General features: G+C 35.0%; 2 protein-coding genes and 1 long non-coding RNA gene across 6 annotated transcripts; all 3 read left to right on the forward strand.

Annotated features, from left to right (window-relative positions):
• The first annotated feature begins 685 nt into the window (after nt 1–685).
• On the forward strand, nt 686–1,887 carry LOC121739080 (flightin). Of its 2 annotated transcripts, XM_042131399.1 has the most exons (4): nt 686–821; nt 900–1,107; nt 1,412–1,675; nt 1,796–1,887. In XM_042131399.1, the coding sequence occupies exons 2-4, from the start codon at nt 911–913 to the stop codon at nt 1,809–1,811; spliced, it is 477 nt and encodes a 158-aa protein (XP_041987333.1). In that variant the 5' UTR covers nt 686–821; nt 900–910; the 3' UTR covers nt 1,812–1,887. The 2 variants fall into 2 exon arrangements, with proteins under 2 accessions (XP_041987333.1, XP_041987332.1); XM_042131398.1 differs by having other exon boundaries at nt 1,412–1,887.
• An 11,109-nt stretch (nt 1,888–12,996) lies between these two features.
• LOC121738838 lies at nt 12,997–16,414 on the forward strand. 2 transcript variants are annotated; one of them, XR_006037345.1, is made up of 2 exons: nt 12,997–13,201; nt 13,555–13,846. XR_006037345.1 is itself a non-coding variant. In XM_042131085.1 (2 exons), the coding sequence occupies exons 1-2, from the start codon at nt 13,072–13,074 to the stop codon at nt 16,377–16,379; spliced, it is 606 nt and encodes a 201-aa protein (XP_041987019.1). In that variant the 5' UTR covers nt 12,997–13,071; the 3' UTR covers nt 16,380–16,414. The 2 variants fall into 2 exon arrangements, 1 of the variants encoding a protein (XP_041987019.1); XM_042131085.1 differs by lacking the exon at nt 13,555–13,846 and adding an exon at nt 15,904–16,414.
• An 801-nt stretch (nt 16,415–17,215) lies between these two features.
• LOC121739137 lies at nt 17,216–19,992 on the forward strand. 2 transcript variants are annotated; one of them, XR_006037399.1, is made up of 3 exons: nt 17,216–17,247; nt 17,350–17,478; nt 19,866–19,992. It is a non-coding gene; the product is annotated as an uncharacterized LOC121739137 (long non-coding RNA). The 2 variants fall into 2 exon arrangements; XR_006037398.1 differs by lacking the exon at nt 17,216–17,247 and having other exon boundaries at nt 17,265–17,478.
• Nucleotides 19,993–20,081: the final 89 nt, after the last annotated feature.

Genomic DNA, 20,081 nt, shown 5'->3' on the forward strand with positions numbered 1-20,081 from the left:
CAGACATTAATTTTTAATTTTTCTACATAAAGTTTAGTAGATAGTATTAGGTAAATAAAACATAGATCACCAGAAAACTAGAACTCAGAATAAATAATAATATTTACTTAAAGTAAGTAAATAACTTGTTTTACTTTAATAATAAGTTTTGCAGTATTGGAACTTATAATTTGTTTATTAGCTTCACGTTAACTCATTATATGAAAGTACTCCAATAGAATAACTCTATAACTTTAGTTTTCTAGTTACTTAACTAAACATTTTATAATAATATTGTAGTCAGATCTTAATCAAACCATGTTGTGGTATGATTTAGATCTGACAACAAAATAATAAAAGAAAGCACAAAAATAAACAATTAGTAAAACCCACATAATTACCAACAGATGCCATAAATTCCAGAGAAGTATTACAACGTTTAACAAATAACATAAGTCGTCTAATAGTCTACTAGTAATTTTAAAATAAAAAGAAATATTACAAACCATCAGCTTCGTCACGTTTCTGGCTCAAATCCATAAAATTTATGATCAAAATGAATATCCTCCGCTCAGTAATACATCTAAGAGATTATTAAATAATCACGATGAAGTCGTATTTGGCAGGTATACCGTAGTATAGATCAAAGTAAACCCCAAATTGGCACGCCAATTAACCGCAAAGACGCTATGCATGGTCAGCGTATTGACAGAAAATTATTGGCACCAGGCTATTTAGCCACAGGAGGGGTAGAGATATATCCGGAGGTGGTTGTGTCAGGGAACAGTACCAGTCTTAGACGAACGACCAACCACTTCGCACGCCTCTTCAAACCCTTTTAGGTTCGTGGCCGCGATTCATACTCGACTTGAGTGATATTCTAAAGTGTTGTGGCTCACTAAGCGGTGATTTTTGTTCAGCTCCCTTCAACATGTGGGATGATGCCGTAGAGGAGGCCCCGGCCCAGGGCGAGGCCCCTCCCGCGGAAGGTGCCCCCCCAGCTGAGGGCGCCGAAGGTGCCCCTCCGGCGGAAGGCGCTGCCGGTGAAGCTAAGCCCGAGGAAGCAGAGCCCCCACCGCCAGCGAAACCGGAAGGCCCCAAAAGGCTCGTCTGCAAACATTGGGTCAGGTACGTGAAATTCCATTAAGCATTCCGACATTCACTAAATACAAAGCTTATTTTCGAAGAATCAATGAGTAGGTATTATGTAAAATATTTTTAAGTAAATGTTGATTTTTTTTTTTGTCTTGTTTGAATTGCTAACAGCCAGAAAAAATTTAGACTAAGTTAAACTAAACTATTACCTTATATAGTTTTTGAACCTAAATTTATAGGTACTAAGGATAATATAATTCATTTACAGCTTGAATACAAACTTTTCTATTCGAATAAGTTAATATACGTTGGCTGATTAATTTCTTGAACATTCCAGGCCTACAAGTTCGCAATACAACTACATTTATGAGTACCGAAAGAATTACTACGACGACATAATCACATACTTAGATAGGAGAAACCGTGGATTGCCCGTGGACAGGCCAGTTCCACAGACCTGGGGCGAGCGAGCGCTCAGAACGTACATGTCCAAGGGCCACAGCTACATCTCGAAGAAGACCAACAAAGACCTCCACCTTCTGCACCACATCGACGTCGGCGCCAGGTTCCATAGGATCCATACAAAGTCCCTTATCTCGAGGAAGTATTCTAAGCTTGGGTTTACAATAGTGTCCATCTAGCTTCGCTCTAACACACGCTTGATATTGCTTGGCGGACCCTTACCTCCAACATCGTCGTGAACTTTACTGTCAATTTACAGGATTTCGCTGTCATGATCAAACCGAGCCGATATCGCGGACACCGGAGCCGCATTCCTATTTAAATGTTTAACACAATAAAACTTAATTTCTATTTTTGTTCTTTTAATTGCCTCGCTTGCGTTAAAATTGTGATATTTGTTTGAACATTTTAATGGAAGTACTAATTGTTTTAAAATAATATTTTGTACTAAGAGCTAAGCGATGTTATAAACATTCTTAACTGGCAATGCGATAAGTTCTCTTCTTTATTTTATTGTTATTCCAAATTTAACTCTGATAAGGCTTTGGTAAAATCAAAATTATTCTATTGATTGATAATAATTATTATATGAGAAAATTAAGTTTTTAATTTATTGACATAGTTTAACTAAGTTTTAATGACTTATTTAAAATAGAAGCTAAGATAAATCGCATAATTTTGTGATGTAATGATGATGTGCCGATTGATGATTATAAAGCGCATTAACTTTCAAATTTGATCTGTTTGTACATGAAAATGTATGTACTCGTAACATACGATTAACTTTTTAAAACTGCAGGTACATTTAACAGTTAATGTTTTGAAGATACTACCTTTATTAAAGGTGAAATTGTGTCAGCGCACGGCACCGAGAGTTTAAATTCGTAAAACCAATTTGACATTTCCACTGTAGGATTAACTTTCATTTGACATTTTCCGTTATGAAATAATCTTTAATTAAAAAACTTTACACTTTAATGCACGCAAAGCTCAATGTCGTTATCTAAAATAACTTATCTTTGACAGTTCAGCAATGTAATCGCTTGGAGGATGGCCAAAACATTAGACTACCTAGCAGGTAGATGCGGCAGGCGGCCAAATTGAAAATAATTAAATGTTACAATGATCAAGGGAGCCTAGACATCGATCGATTCGCGTCTAAATTTATACGTATTGTGACATCGATCGAATGGTTTGTGAATTTTCGGTGAATGTTAGTCGATGACACGACATTCATTATAGTAATTTAAAAACTGAAATGCTAATTTTGCCAGTCAAATGTTTAGGAGTACATGTCAGACAGGTAACATCAATCATTCAAAATATTATCTAGCATTTGTGAGCGGAAGTTTGTAAAACTAATTAGTCTCAAACTATCATCGGTTGTATGCATCCCCAGCCTCGGGGCAAGCTATCGACAGGATGACAACATGTGTTAGAAAAGTCAGAATTATAGATAAGTATAATAATTATAAAGACCCTCTTCAGGTTGGGCTATGATGAATAATTATCTTGATTGGGACCACGTAGGCGAATATGCCGCTGCACATATTCGTAATCGCCTTAAGGTATTGGCCCATCTTGGTGCAACGTCATTTAAATTTTTAATCAACGGGTATCAATAAATAAAAGATTCTCCGCTGATTTACTATTGAAAACTGTAATTGTAATTCGTAATTGAAGACGTGAGTTGAAGAACACGATATACATAAATTGTCTATTGATATACTAACATTTTGTAACAGGGAAGGGAAAAAATAAGTGAATGTCCGTAACATTCACTTATTTTTTCCCTTATAATTTGAACAAACCTTGTAACTTATCTATTTTATCAACTTATCAATGGACATGCACATAAAATGCACATTTTTTTTCAAATTACTTTTCTGGTCCTAAAGCCGATAGGCAAATTTTATCCCTGTTACTTATTGTCTTCTTCCACTCAAGTTATAAGTAAGAATACTGAGTTTTTATACATAATATATACTTTGTTTCTAATATTATAATATTATTCTACATTTCAGAATTAGACCTGAATTAACAATAATAAAAACAAAATTATAGACATAATGCCAATTAACTAGAATACTATTAAAATATTGAAATTTTAGTTGGCATTACAAAATAATTTTTAATTCAATAACTATACAATAGAGATTCTAATCTTCGAAAAGTAATAAACTTCGAAAAGTAATAATTAAAAAACTTTCTGAATACACCCTTCATTTTTTAAACCATTCCGACATAAAGTTATTCGAATTAATCGCATTGTCTTCTCCCAAATTTAAAGACAATAGACGAACTTAATAAAATATCTCCTTTGCATAAGAACAGCAATTAGGGATACTTCATAAAATATTGTATTCTTTATTAATTAAAACAAAGCACTTACAAATTAAACGGCCAATAATAAAACACTTATTTTCAGTTAACACTAATAACCAGCTACTAATACATATGAAATACATATTATAATGTATTTTTATTGTGTTGGACCTCACTCTAGATTTTAAAATACACTAGAACAAAAAATATATTTTTTGGGTTGAACCTAAGCCCTTAGAAACCTTAGAAACTATATTTAATGTAGGATTATAAGCAGCCCGATTCAGGAACATGAAGTACCTACTTCATACAAAATGCTCAAAACTTTTTAAAACAGCATTTTAAAAAGTTATTAAGTACGTCAAAAACTTTTTAAATTGTTCTAAAAAAGTTTAAACGTCAAAATTGTGACCATAAAGTATAAACCATGAAGTTCAAGTTCATGAAAGAACAGAACCTATGAGCATAGTTTACGTAATGCACTTGATCTATGGTTGTATGTTTGCTACATAAGTTAAGGTAACTTCCGATCCTCGCAGCAAGCGACCGCGACCGTAAAAAATTCAAATAAAATGCTACTTTGTGAATTAGGCTATAGGTTTCATTTTGCTCTACGCCACTACAAAGCAGCGGCAGCATTGGTCGTTAGACTAATGTCGGTAGAATATGAAACTGAATTTTTTGTCAGCCGCGGGCGCTTGCCGCAATGATCGGAAGTCAACTTAATATTCTTCGATCATGGAGAAATTCGGAAGAAGACAACATCTCGACATAATATAATATTTGCCTATTATGGAAGCAGAATGAAAAGATATTGATAAATGTTCGTGTCAACTGCAGTCAATTAATTGATGGCGGGAAAGAAGTAATGGGACATTTACTGATTGTTCTATTTTGGCCGCAGCTCACATCCATAATAAATCAAAAGCTATGAAGTTGTTGCGTCAGTCGAGTTTCATATTTAGGGAATAAGGGCCTTCCGCGTCGTTGGAAAGACGCATTGTGTGTCACATAGTTGTGTTGCTGCGACTCGAAAATTTTACAAAACGACCACAACACGGTCCTCATACTTCATCTAGTCTTCGTCCATGAACCCGTTCAACGACACAACACATCAGTATGACATATGTCATAGAATAATAGTATTATTTTACATGACCCGTGGCATGACATTAAATAATAATATTACATACTAGCGGCCCGCCCCGGCTTCGCACGGGTGGACATTATAAATCTATTGTGTCTGCGATTCCCATATCATCTGCTATACATATAAATAAAATTGGAGTGTCTGTTTGTAATATTGAAAGAACCATTTTTTACTAAATGCATATGAATGTATATACGGTACAGACACCAAAATAATTTTTTTTACAATTTTTGTCTGTATGTCTGTCTGTTTGTTCCGGATAATCTCTGAAATGGCTGGAGCAATTTTGACGGGACTTTTTTAGGCACATAGCTGATGTAGTAAGGAATAATTTAGGCTAATTTTTAACCGACTTCCGAAAAGGAGAAGGATATATTATTTAAATTTTTTTATAAAAATAGGGGACTTTTTTTTCTCTTTTTTATTATCTTTGTTATCACATTTTGCTGACGCGGACGAAGTCGCGGGCAGCAGCTAGTAATTAATATTTACGTGGACTCTCCGGGCGAGCACACCCGCGCGACGCCCAATTCGCAACGTGCAGCAGAAATCGTAATATTTTAATTTCGCCATAACATTAAAACCAAGCGTCCAATTTTAATCATTCAAAGACCAAATATTATCTACATTAACTGTACTTAATAATGAAATAATTTATTTTGATAAGAATTAATGCCATGAGTAAAATAAATGCATTTAAATGTAGTCCAAAAACATTTCAAGATTTTTTAATAAAAAAATGGTTATTGTGTCTCACTCAACATAGATAGGTATAGTGTGTCGCGGACTTTTTTGTAGATATTTAAAAGATCTACAATTACCTCGAACATTTTATGATTCTATCTTTTATAGTTTAAGCAGCGTACGCGAAAAAAGTAACATTTCTGGTTGATTTTTTACATCTTGCGTCCGAAAATCCCAAATGTCTTACGGAACCCTATTTTTTTCCAAAATAAAATTTAGCCTATGTTCAGCAGAATTAATGTAGGATTCCAATGGTAAAAGAATCTTTCAAATCGGTCCAGTAGTTTCGGAGCCTATTCAAGACAAACAAACAATCAAATCTTTCCTCTTTATAATAGTAGTGTAGATTTTAATTTTTATGTATAAAACTTCGGAGTTCGGAGCAGCGAAGCTACGCAGAGGCAACGCTCGTGTGGCTTCCCATAGTGTCTAAACACACTAGGCCGAAAATACGCGGCCGAAGTTCGGCATGATTACGCAATGTATTTTTATCATCATCATTCATGGTGAGTCATCAGTAATGTATTTTCAATTACTGATGATACACCATGCCGAAATGACGTCGCGTTATGTGTATGCGTCGCGCATTGCTGGCGTAATCATGCCGAACTTCAGCCGCGTATTTTCGGCCTAGTGTGTTTAGACACTTAGGGCCGATTCACACCCAAATGTTAGCGGCGAGGCGAGCACTTTCAGCGTCATATGATTTTAAACTTTATCTTCATTATTGTAATACATAGTATCGCTTGAGAAGTCTACGGCCGCCCGTGGCCGCTCGTGGCCGCTGGCGGCCGCGATTTCTCAAGCGATAGTACTAGTACTATGTATTACAATAATGAAGATAAACTTTAAAATCATATGACGCTGAAAGTGCTCGCCTCGCCGCTGCCATTCCGGTGTGAATCGGCCCTTAGAGTATTTCTCAAGCGCCCTACCTGACTTTTGACGTGTTGATCAAAATATCGTTTAAATAATAATCTTCTTTCAAACGTTAAATGTATTTTGATCAACATGTCAAAAGTTTCAACGAACTAACAATCCCTTTTTTTACAGAGGTATTTTTGATTGATTATTCTGTGTTATAAAAGTTGACCAATCGTGTTATGCTATGGGTAACAAAGACAAAGACATGATGAATACTGACAATGAACTTTAAGTTTTAGTCATTGCTGAGAAAAATCGATATCGCTACAGCCAAATTATCAAGGCGTCGCTTTAATTTACAGTGAAACGCTAATATTTTTAAAGTAATTAATGACGACTCTACTTTTAGGTACTATTTAATTTTCTGAAATAGTAACTAAGAAGAGGATCCAACTAAAGTAAGCTTATCACACAGTATCCGTAAAATCTGTGATCCGTACATATTGCCGAAACAAAAATCTTACATCCTTTCACGGCATCTATCGATTTTTTTCTAAATTGGTTCAGCTGGTTAAGTGAAAGACTGAAGAGGTAACCGACAACTTTGGAATTTATAAAATTCCTTTGTTCGGTATAATATCTGCTACTATCAGAGAAGTTGATTCCTAGGCAGATGGGGGACCTACGTAGTTTGGTCGCGTTACGTCAAACCCAGCCGACAGATCACAATAATTAACAGTGAATTGACATGATCCGACCAAATGACGATGGTACCATAAGGCCGCGTTCAGACGTGCGTGTGCTCTGCGCGTGTTCTGCGCGTGTTCTACTATAGCGTATAGGAAAACACGCGCGCGGCCTGCGCCTATGGTAAAATCCATACTAATATTATAAATATAAAAATGTGTCTGTCTATCTGTTACTTCTACACGCCCGAACTGCTGAACCGATTTTTCTGAAATTTTGCATTTAAATACTTTGAGTCCCGAAAAAAGCCAGAGGTTACTGTTTATCCCGAAAAAAAAAAATGGTTCCGCGCTATAAACGAATTTTGCACAATGAAGTTGCGGGCGTCATCTAAGCTGATTATGATGATGATCATGATGATGGTGATAACTGATAATGATTTATAATATTAGTACGGATTAGATAGCCCTAGAACATTTTTTTTTTGATTACTAACAAGCAAATTTTTTGTGAGTAGCTTCATTTTGATAAGACAAACAACTTTTTTATCTGAGAAAAATCTTGAAAGTGGTAGCTAACAGAGATATAAAGGATTTCATACTTTGATTTGATGGTATTAAAATATGGATTGTTCTATTTGAAGGACAATGTTACTCTTAAAAATAACTATTAACCTACAAATATACAAAAAATCAGCTGGTTAGGTTTCCGTTTTATTTACGTTGATTACAGAACCCTAACCAGCTGATTTTTTGTATATTTGTAGGTTAATAGTTATATAACTTAAGAGTAACATTGTCCTACAAATAGAACAATCCATATTTTAGGACCATCAAATCAAAGTATAAAATCCTTTCTATCTCTGTTAGCTAGATTCAAGATTTTTCGCAAATAAAAAAGTTGTTTGTCTTATCAAAATGAAGTTACTCACAAAAAATTAGCTTGTTAGTAATAAAAAAATGTTCTAGTGCTCCCTCACTATTAGGCTGCGTTTCCACCACAGATGTGTTGCGAGGGATGTGTTTTTAAAATCCAATAGGATCGCTTTATTCGCTGTGCTGAGCGAGGTCACTGCAACGTCAAATCAATGAAGCGATTCCATTGGTTCTCAAAAACACATTCCTAGCAACACATTTCTAGTGGAACCGCACCCTTAGTAGGAAAGAGATTTATCTTTTTAAATTAATTATTCTCACGTAAACGTTATTTAAAAGCATGACCAGCTGTACAGTGTACACTGTACATCAGCACTGCCACTCTTGTGTCACTCACCGTCACAAACTCTTCCCGTTAAAAAATTATCAAAAAAATTATCTTCCAAGACTTATACCTACAATGTATTTAAATATTATCTTTATATATAAAACTCAAAGGTGACTGACTGACATGGTGATCTATCAACGCACAGCCCAAACCACCGGACGGATCGGGCTGAAATTTGGCATGCAGGTGATGTTATGACGTAGGCATCCGCTAAGAAAGGATTTTGATGAATTCCACCTCCAAGGGGTTAAAATAGGGGATGAAAGTTTGTATATAATAATACATTTTAACGCGAGCGAAGCCGCGGGCAAAGGCTCGTTTTTTTTTTATGAAATAAGGGGGCAAACGAGCAAACTGGTCACCTGATGGAAAGCAACTTCCGTCGCCCATGGACACTCGCAGCATCAGAAGAGCTGTAGGTGCGTTGCCGGCCTTTTAAGAGGGAATAGGGTAATACTGAAGGGTAGGGATGGGAAGGGAAGGGAATAGGGGTGGGTAGGAAAGGGAATAGGGTAGGGGATTGGGCCTCCGGTAAACTCACTCACTCGGCGAAACACAACGCAAGCGCTGTTTCACGCCGGTTTTCTGTGAGAACGTGGTATTTCTCCGGTCGAGCCGGCCCATTCGTGCCGAAGCATGGCTCTCCCACATATAAACGTAACGTTTTGTAAATATATCAATTTTTCACACACACAGTTTCTCTCTCTGGCTCTTTTTTTTCGCTGAGTTTTTTTTTTACTTAAACTAATGCAGTTTTTTGAAGTATCAAGTAGGTTTTAGTAGTTTAATTTATGATAGGCACTCCAAAAAATGTGTTAAAAATTTTCAGTAAATGTGTAATTTTTCCTTGCGATCGGCTCTTTAATATCTAGGTATACTGAACCATATTTTATGAAAGCACTGATATAAAGAGGCAGTTATAAGTACCAGTTTCGGTAAGTTAAAAATTATAAATGGCACGTTCAGCGGTTAAAACTAAGCAGTAAAGTAAACAAAAATGAGTAATAAGAAATTATGAAATGGGTCATTGAATACATAGTTGATCAGAAAAATAATAATTACATGGGCGGTAAAAATTATTGAACGAGCCGTTACGTGTGGGCAGTAATAAATCGGAATTTGTCAGTAAGAAATCTCATTCTAAGCAATGAGGTGGTAAAACAAAATAAAAAACAAAACTGAAGTCATTCTTGAGTAAAATTGAAATATTTACCTATTAACTAAAAAAAAAACAAACCTAACCTAACTAGTCGGGGTTGGCTGATCTATCGAGATTCGGGGGTGACTATTAATAATTTTGCAAACCTAATCTATCCCATACAATATAGGTTTACACTTTAGTGACTCAATAACGAAATGGTTATAGAAAGAAAGGATCAATGTAAAGCGAAAAAAAGAAACAAATTCATGTATCGTGGCATAAGGTCCAACCCTGAATTATTTGAGTTTGGGTGTCACCGCTCGCTATGATATTCTGACGAACTGTACCAACTGCAACCGTTCATTCCATGGGCGTACCGAGGGGGGGGGGGGGTGTCTGCCCCCCCCCTGGATCATGTTGACGTTGTACCTAAGTATATTATCTAGTACTTTATCTATAAAAATTAAAAATTTAGAAAACGAATTTTTGCCATTTGTTTGCAATAAGTACAATATTTTTACAACAAAAAATTATTATATGTTTATTCTTTATAAACACCTAGCTTATAAAAAATCTGATTTGCCCCCCTGGCTCAGAACCTGGGTAATTTGCCCCCCCTGGCCCAGAACCTGGGTAATTTGCCCCCCCCCCCCTGGCCCAGAACCTGGGTACGCCCATGGTTCATTCCATCATTTTTACCGCTCATTTAGTTATTGGATTGTTTAAATAATTTTTAGAATTTACATTATAATATAATAAAATAACATACTTATTGATTTTTTAATGTTTTACTGTCGCAATAATTAATCAACCGCTATTAAATTAAATAACTGCTCAATATTTTATTCAACTGATCATAATAACATCTCGAATAATTAAGTAGGTAACAGCAAAAAAAAATTGTTCCCTTTTATAAACAACTTTTAATCATCCAGAACACGTGTATCTTAACTTTTGAAGTACACTGCAGGCGGTACAAATCCGTACGTTTAATTAGTAAACAAAAGTATCATTTATTAATGTCAGAAAACAGTTTCCAATTGGCGCAGGAAATCAACAGTATTGTTCAGCTGTACTTTAAAAATAGTTGGCCAAGACACTGCCCTAGAAATAATTACGTGTGACATAACAAAAAGCGGACTAAATAGTTACAATTCTTAGAAACTTTTGTCTTTGAATTGACGTGCCAAGGTTAGGATGTATCATTAGTCTAGATTTTGCGAGTACTATGTAATCTATTTAAATATTACATTTCTATGACCTTTAATGATTAATTGTATTCACATAAATTAAAATTTTAATTTCTCTTTTTTTATTAGCCTATAGTGTCCTACTGTTGGGCAAAGGATCTTCTACTGTTTTCAGCCAGCCCGGCTGGTATCCAGCTCGTCACGCCACCTTTTTATAGGCCGGCCTCGGCGGCGGCGTCCATCTTCGGGTGCCCACTCTGTTGAGAGTGCCTTGCCCAGCGGTCGGGATGCATGCGGCTAACGTGACCCGCCCACTCCCACTTCAACTTGGCCGCCTTGACACCTACCTCCTTGATGCCCGTTTGGGACTTTGGGAGCGCAGTATGGTGTTTCTTATTTTATCGAGAAGTTTTACTCCTAACATACTGCGCTCCATTGCTCTTTGGCATACCCCGAGTTGGGACCTTTGCGAATCGGTCAATGACCATGTTTGCGCACCTCTTGACGTTTCTTCGCTTCAGGGTGATTGGTAAATTCCCCCAATAAATTCATCGGCGTCTTCATGAACCAGTTCTCTTCCAGAAGTTCTCGATTCTGCGAAAAATGCAAAAAAAAGATTGCATAGACTCTACATTTTACGAATGTACGCTTTTACGCTTTTTGTGTCCTCTACACGCGCTCTCTGTATTATATTCCGATAAAAATAATACCTTACTTCGGAATATTCGTTGCCTCTCTATCATTGAATGGAAACAGATAAAAACATTTTGTTTTTTCGAAAATAGATTGGTACCCAGGTGTGTAACTGTAGTTTGATAGTTTTTAGTCGCCCATAGAGAGCTATAAATTATAATATTTGGCGACAATGAGTGTATTGTTTTTTGAATTTATGATATCGCTTGTAGTAGGTGCCAAATCATTAAACCAAACACCTGATTGTATTTAAAACAATTATTACCTGTTGCTAAACTATTTCGATTCAAGACTGTCTCACTTGTAACATAAATTTTATATCTATATACAAATGTTATAAATGCGCAAATAGGTCTGTCTGTCTGTTATCTACTTACGTTTAAACCACTATACCAATTTTGGTGATATTTGGTATGGATATTATACTTTGGGAACCGAGACCCCATAAGTTATATACCCTTACGAAAATACAGCCCCGGCGAAATAATCGAATATCATTATAACGAAGCCACGGACGGTAGGTCGTCTTCTATAAAACAATCTACTACCTATATTATATTAGGTATAAATTTATAACTAGCGACCCGCCCCGGTGTCGCACGGGTATAAAATATATGACCACTGAAAAAATGATTAAAATCGATAGCTTATCATGATCCTTCACGTGGTCTACTTCTTATCTGTGCCAAATAACATAAAATTGCTCCAGTAGTTCTCGAGATAAGCCCTTTCAAATAATTTTCCCCGTTTCTTCCACATTTTCCTCTATTTCTTCGCTTCTATATTTAGTTGTAGCGTGATAAAATATAGCCTATAACCTTCCTCGATAAATGGGCTATCTAACACTGAAATAATTATGAAAATCCGTTACGCAGTTTTAAAGATTAAAGGGAACAATGGACATGAGGGAAAAAAGCGACTTTGTTTTATAATATACCAGCTGTTACCCGCGACTTCGTCCGCGTCAAAAAATGTGAATGAACATTAGGGAACATGTTATCTGATTTGGACCATATCTTATGCAACAACAAAAGAATTTTGAAAATTGGTCCACAAACGGCGGAATAAAAACATAAAAAGTAAAAAAATATCCTCCTCCTTTTTGGAAGTCGGTTAAAAAGTATCTTTAGGTTACTCCTTATTATCAGCCATCTGCCAATAAAAGTCCCGTCAAAATCAGTCCAGCCATTTCGGAGATTAGCCGGAACAAACAGACAGACATAGTACAGATAGACAAAAATTCTAAACATTGTTATTTTGGTGTATGTACCGTCTAAATATTCATATGCATGTAGTAAAAAACGGTTATTTCAATATTACAAACAGACACTCCAATTTTATTCAAATGTATAGATGTATAGATGTTAGTCTATTACATTCTGCCTGTTACATACCGGTTTTAGTTTCAATATAAAAGCACTAAAGATTCAAATCGATTTGACTCCGTATGTACTTACATTATTTTGCAACAAGGAAGCATGCTGTTTTTTTATTTATGTGTATTACTTGTAACAAAATGTAACTTAGCATACGGTGTAGTAAATATAACGAGTAGGCCTGAAAATACCGATGGGAATCAGTACATAGAAAAGATTATAAAAAGAGATAGTAAGTATCGCTTACATTTTCCGTCTACTTTTCGGAAAAAAACAAAGCAAGGAAGAGTTTTATTTCAAAAATGTTAAATTCATAAAAATATGGAAGATAAGTATCGGTCTCGTAAATTATCTTCCTTTTGTAATATAAAAAAAGAAAGAAAGAAAAATATTTTATTTAAAGAATATAAAAATTCGCAAAAATTAAAATCTATTTATAGGCTCAGCTCTTTTTCTCCGAAACGAACCAGCCAAACAAATTACGTATTAATGTGTCCTTTTTTTCTTTAAAAAATCTATATTGTAACTTAAAATCATTTAATATACCTAATTCAATTTTAATCTTTACAACTTCATTTTATAAAGGTGGCCTTACATTACCCCGAAAGCTAGTATTCACTGCGCCTTATAGGTTATGCGAAGAGGGGTGTGAAATCAAGGCTAACATGATATTTCCGCTCTATGTGGGAGTCACGAACGATGCCCATAAAAGGAAATTCTCAAAAGAGCATGCCATATTGAACAGAACTCTCAGACATCCTCCATTCAGAAAGAGAACTACAAGAAACAGACCAGTAGGCTCAAAAGGAGCTTGTCCTAAATCCAGGGGACGGTTATGAAGAATGTATAAATAATATTATAGCTTCATTTATTTCAAAAATACGATTGAGTTTTGTATATTAAATACAAAATTTACATAATATTTATTGAATTCTAATTGCGTATATTTTAGTACAAACTTAGAAGAAGAGATATTTCTAAGCCTGTACTAAATATCTGTCTTTCCTGTAGATCTACAAAAAGAGTATGATATTTTAACTTAGGAATTAGGATTGACAATCTATACCTTCTAATTTCATTAATTTTTTCCAACCAATTCTATGTCTACTTTCTTACTTAAATTCTAGGATAGTTACAATAGTTTATGAAAAAATCGAATATTATAAGGGTACATTGAGACTTGAGAGTCTACAGACTATTAAAATAAAATTATAAAAAACGCATAAATATGTAGAGAAATGGTTGGAATAGGCAAATGAAACTATAAATACTTCTTGTAGCGCAATTCAGAATCAAATTAAAATATCATGATTTTCTTCGTCCTAAGACTAAGGTACGACCTCTGTGGCTCTGTTGGTGGCTGTTAGTAGCTCAAGTCGGGGGTCGCGGGTTCAAATCCCGCTGACGGAACAAAAAGTTTTCATAGTTCCTGGGTACACATCCATGACCCAGGAACTTTGAAAACTTTTTGTTTGATCAAATATATGTATAAAAGTGTGAAATATGTTTCCGTTGTCTGGTACCCGTAACACAAGTCCTTCAGGTAGGTACTTAGCAGGGGGCCAGACTGACGTGGTGTGAAGCGTCCATAGACATTATTTATTTATATTATTTAAAGTGAAGCTAAAAGTCTTCTTATAAAGCCCGTCACTGACTTAGCTATAATATATAGTAATATACCATACTATAATATTATTATATATTATAGTAGCTACCAGAATTAATATATAACATTATAGCTGAGTGTGCGGTCATTAGTAAGTATAGAAAATATATAGTGCGATAATTAGTATAGAAAATATATAGTAATATGCCTAGCTATAAAAATATTAATAATTATATATTATAGCTAAGTCTGTGACGGGCTTAAATCTCTCTCCAGTAAATGACACTGATTCTCCACTATAAACAATTCAAAATCAAATCAAGTTAAAGAGTTGTCCAATGAAATATGAGCGACGTAAGTTCCTGTAATTAAGTATTCCAGATGTAGCCGAAACTTTCAGTCGCTTCACTTGTTAAAACTTTCATCCCAGTTTCACCTTCATTTATTCTTCCGCTTTTGAATTCTCTCTAATACAGGTTTTGGGTTGTAAACGAGAACGAAGACTTTTTGATCTAGATACAAACATAAAAACAAAATATTTAATTATTATTTTTTGGTATTAATCCTTCGATCGTGGATTCTTGGAAATCTATTGTTATACTATTGTGTTTCGCTCACCGGTGAGCTTATGGGGCTTGATGGGTTAATATTAAAAAACATCAAAATTATACCATCATGCTTTATAAAATCCCCCTTATTTTCATCGTTATAGTAGGTACTTAATAATTTTGAAGTGGCTAATCTTATATATTTAAACGAGCAATTTAATATATATAATTGGAATCTCGGAATCGGCTCCAATGATTTTCATGAAATTTAGTATATACGGTGTTTCGGGGGCGATAAAAATGTCATTTTATTCGTGTTTTATCAAATAAGTACCGAGGAAAGCTCGGTCAAACAGCTAGTGTATAAGAATAAATCATTTTGTTTAATTGATTATATTTTGAATAGCTAGCTTTTTTTTTATGAAATAAGGGGGCAACGAGCAAACAGGTCACTTGATCGAAAGCAACTTCCGTCACCCATGGACACTCGCAGCATCAGAAGAGCTGCAGGTGCGTTGCCGGCCTTTTAAGAGGGAATAGGGTAATAGGGGAGGGTAGGGATGGGAAGGGAAGGGAATAGGGTAGGGGATTGGGCCTCCGGTAAACTCACTCACTCGCGAAACACAGCGCAAGCGCTGTTTCACGCCGGTTTTCTGTGAGAACGTGGTATTTCTCCGGTCGAGCCGGCCCATTCGTGTCGAAGCACTTTCGGAATTATTACGTGACGCTGGCCACTTTTATGATCATGAACCGTAATTAACTGTAAAACACTTGTTCTAGATTCATCGCAACTAGACAAAGGTTTAGATCCAGTTATCCATAAGGAGAATAGTACAGATAAGATTATAACTTTAGAGCCGAAAGTCGAAAATGCAAACTTTGATCCAAAAGATGAAAATGCAAATTTTGATCCTAAAGACGAAAATGCAAATTTTGGACCTAAAGACGAAAATGCAAATTTTGAACCTAAAGACGAAAATGCAAATTTTGAACCTAAAGACGAAAATGCAAACTTTGATCCTATACACGAAAATGCAGCTTTAGGGCCGAAAGACGAAATTGCAACTTTAGAGCAGAAAGAAGAATATGCACCTTCAAAACCGAAAGCCGGAAATTTACGAAAGAAGAGAAGTGGATGCCACTGTCCATTGAACTATTTGAAAGTACACACTTTTATGACAGAAGAAAGATTTCTGAATGCTCTCCACAGAATCGCTGGTCCAGAACCAAAGAACACAGCTTTTCCTTCACCTTGATACAGGAAAGTAATATATTTAATTAAATTATGATATTTTCATGTTTTACCATTATATTAGTTTACCTATTAAATATTATTTAAGCTAAATATAATATTATATATTATTTAAAAAGTAAGTATAGGTGCCAAGTGCTAGTTCGATCGATTTTCTAGATTTTTCTGATCTAAGAGCAGGCATAATATAATCTGGTACCTCATATTTTAATAAAAAAAATATTTACTAGCTAAAAGCCGAGCTTTGTGAGGGCTCGCGTCGTCACTGATCATGATGATATTATTATAACACATCTCCATGATATAAAAAACCTTCACTGACTGATGCTAACACATCTACATAATATTATACAGGGTGTAACAAAAATAAGTGATAATACTTTAGGGTGTGTACGTGTTCCTTGTAGAGAGCTCACTGTGAAAGTAGCAGCGCTGAAAGACCAAAATTTTTTTTCACTTTTGTATGGGGAAACATGGCCCATACAAAAGTGAAAAAAAAAATTCGTCTTTCAGCGCTGCTACTTTCATAGTGAACTCTGTACAAGGAACGTACACACTCTAAAGTATTATCACTTATTTTTGTTACACACTGTATATAAAAATTACTATTTAAAGCACAAATCAATAGGCGTGATAGTTTTTCCGTAAATTGTACCACAAAATGTTCAGTGTGGGATATACTAGGGCTCGCTTCGCTCACCCTGATAAACTGAACTAAGTTTCCTAAAATGAGGTCTCGTGGAACCTAGGAATTCCGTTGATATGAGATTTTAATAACTGAAGAAAGCAATATTACATTTGATATTTATAGTATTTTCATAATATTTCTTTTCGATTTAACAACGTTTTATATATATTTATTTAATGTTATCGTAAGTGTATGTTCTATTGTTTTTTTTATGGTTAAAATATAATGGTTGTTCCACACTTTTATTTAGATTCAAAAATAACAAATAACGTTTTTGTCGTTTTAGTGTTGGTGTATATGATAAGCAATAATGTTATGGCTTGTAAATTGAATAGAAAATTGAGTTTTCTACGCAATGATGATAATAGTTCATATCACTTTGAGTTATCCAGTAAACCAGTGGAAACAACTACAGGTAAAGTTAATACTTAATACTACAGTTTATGGTACTGTTATAGACCAAATTACGAAGCTACTAGCTAGTAACAGTAAATTTTATAAGTTAGTTAATAATAATTAATTTTTAATTTTGGAAATAATTAATTTTGAAACTCGCCTTGTCTACATTAATACTTTCCAAGATTCACTGTACACAATTGAGTTGATTTCTGGCTAGGTAAATAATTTTTTTTTAAACCAAACGATGAATTTTTAGTTTCCAAAATGTTTGATAACTAACGCTCTTAAGGGGTACCCAAAAAGTAAAAACGGAACCCTATTACTGAGACTTCGATGTCTGTCCGTCCGTTCGTCCGTCTCTCCGTCTGTCTGTCTGTATGTCTGTATGTCTGTATGTCTGTATGTCTGTATGTCTGTATGTCTGTATGTCTGTATGTCTGTATGTCTGTATGTCTGTATGTCTGTATGTCTGTATGTATGTATGTCTGTATGTATGTATGTCTGTATGTCTGTATGTCTGTATGTCTGTATGTCTGTATGTCTGTATGTCTGTATGTCTGTATGTCTGTATGTCTGTATGTCTGTCTGTCTGTATGTCTGTATGTCTGTCTGTCTGTCTGTTTGTCTGTCTGTCCGTCCGTCCCTATTACTGAGACTTCGATGTCTGTCCGTCCGTCCGTCCTTCTGTCCGTCTGTCTGTCTGTATTTCTGTATGTCTGTCTGTCTGTATGTCTGTCTGTCTGTCTGTTTGTCTGTTTGTCTGTCTGTCCGTCCGTCCGTCCGTCCGCCTGTCTGTATGTCTGTCTGTCTGTCTGAAACTAACTATAAAACTCACTAAGAATAAAAATTAATAAGTATCTAAGGGGGGTCGGGCGCCCATACAACAAACGCGATTTTTGACCTATTTTGCTCGATATCAATAATGGTCACATTGGCCAATTTTTGGTCTATGACAGTACGGAACCCTTTGGGCGCGAGTCCGACTCGCACTTGACTGATTAATTATTTACTTAAGGACTTCGCCACTATGCTCATTTTTAAAAATCACTCTGAATAGTTTAGAGGTAAGAGAGGCGAAGTAAAGGTTAGTTAGTTGAAATCATAAAAAATACAGATTTCAATATCTAATCGTAAATATTTTTACGCAACAAATATCGTGTATTTCAAACAGTCCATTACTAAAAAGCCGGAGAAATATACAGAGGAATGGAAATCCGATGTATGGCATGTCAGTGATGGATGAAGCTTAGTCGATGCGGAGTTTTTGTTTTTAAATTAATTTTTAAGTGACATAATTTAAAGTGATATATTTCGCTGCTTCAATATTAGAATATTTGGCGCCTTTTTACTTAAGAGGGCGACTAACCCAAAAAATCAATAATCGTACTTCTCTCTTCACACTCACACCCGTCTTTTATATACCAGGTAAAACATACAAAAATAAAATTAAAAATTAAAAAAAATATCCACAGCCGAACATATAACCTCCTCGTTTTTGGAAGTCGGTTAAAAAGGACGACGCGGATTCATCGCCAAATTAGTTTTTTCTCAATAACTCGATAAATATAAAACATTTTAAAAATCCGCTAGGTCGGTACCTCAATGTTAGAATTTTATACAATGTTTTAAAATGTTAACTTAGTTCAATGCACGGCCATGAACTCATTGCCATAAGGCAATAAATGAAAAATTCGTGAAAATTAGATGCATCTTTGTGATTTTTTTCTATCGAGAAAATTTTAAGATATCGGGTTTTTGCTCAGATCGGATTCTTGGAAATATAATGTAATATCTAATTTTAGAAATTCAAACAATTCGGTACTTATTTTCAATTACCTATAAAAATGAATTATAAAATCGAACATTTTGGGTTAGTCGCCCCCTTAAGGGTCAGGACGCACCGAAACGAAAAACAACTTTGACCAATGACCATGCATAAAAGCAATAAGTACAGAATTTGTCTGTTGACATTTCAATAATTTTAAATCGCTTCTAGATAACGCCCACAATTCTGCTGCCCAAAATTCGTTTATCGCGCGTAAACTGTACATCTTTCCGGTATAAAAACTATTTTATGTCATTTCCCGGGACTCAAAGTATCTCCATACCAAATTTCATTCGTTCAGCGGTTTGAGCATGAAGAGGTACAGACAGACGGATAGACAGACACACTTTCGCATTTATGGTATTATAATATTGATATTGATTTCGCATCACATTTCGGCGGTTCCGGTGTGATTGAAATAAACATAAACAAACATACTTAAACAAATCTTTATTTTCACTTGAAATTTTTTCTTCCATCATGCGCAACACTAGAAACAATATACAGATATTATGAGAGTCGTGATGAAATGATTTGAATATTTTAAATCTGTATACTAACTTTTCTACTAATTACAGAATGCATTGAAGAAGGACCTATAGTTCTACAGCCTGTATACATAAAACTATTCAGATATGCAAAAAGACCAAGGAATTTACGAGCAGCAAAACTCAATCACAGACGATATTTTAATAATTAAAATATGTTTTTGAAAAGAGATTTATTTTATTAGCTTCTATTTTGTAATCCCTTTAGGTATAAATTATGACTAATCTATATAGATTACTAGCTGT

The sequence above is a fragment of the Aricia agestis genome, chromosome Z, assembly GCF_905147365.1.
Source record: "Aricia agestis chromosome Z, ilAriAges1.1, whole genome shotgun sequence".
Taxonomy (NCBI): Eukaryota; Metazoa; Arthropoda; class Insecta; order Lepidoptera; family Lycaenidae; genus Aricia; species Aricia agestis.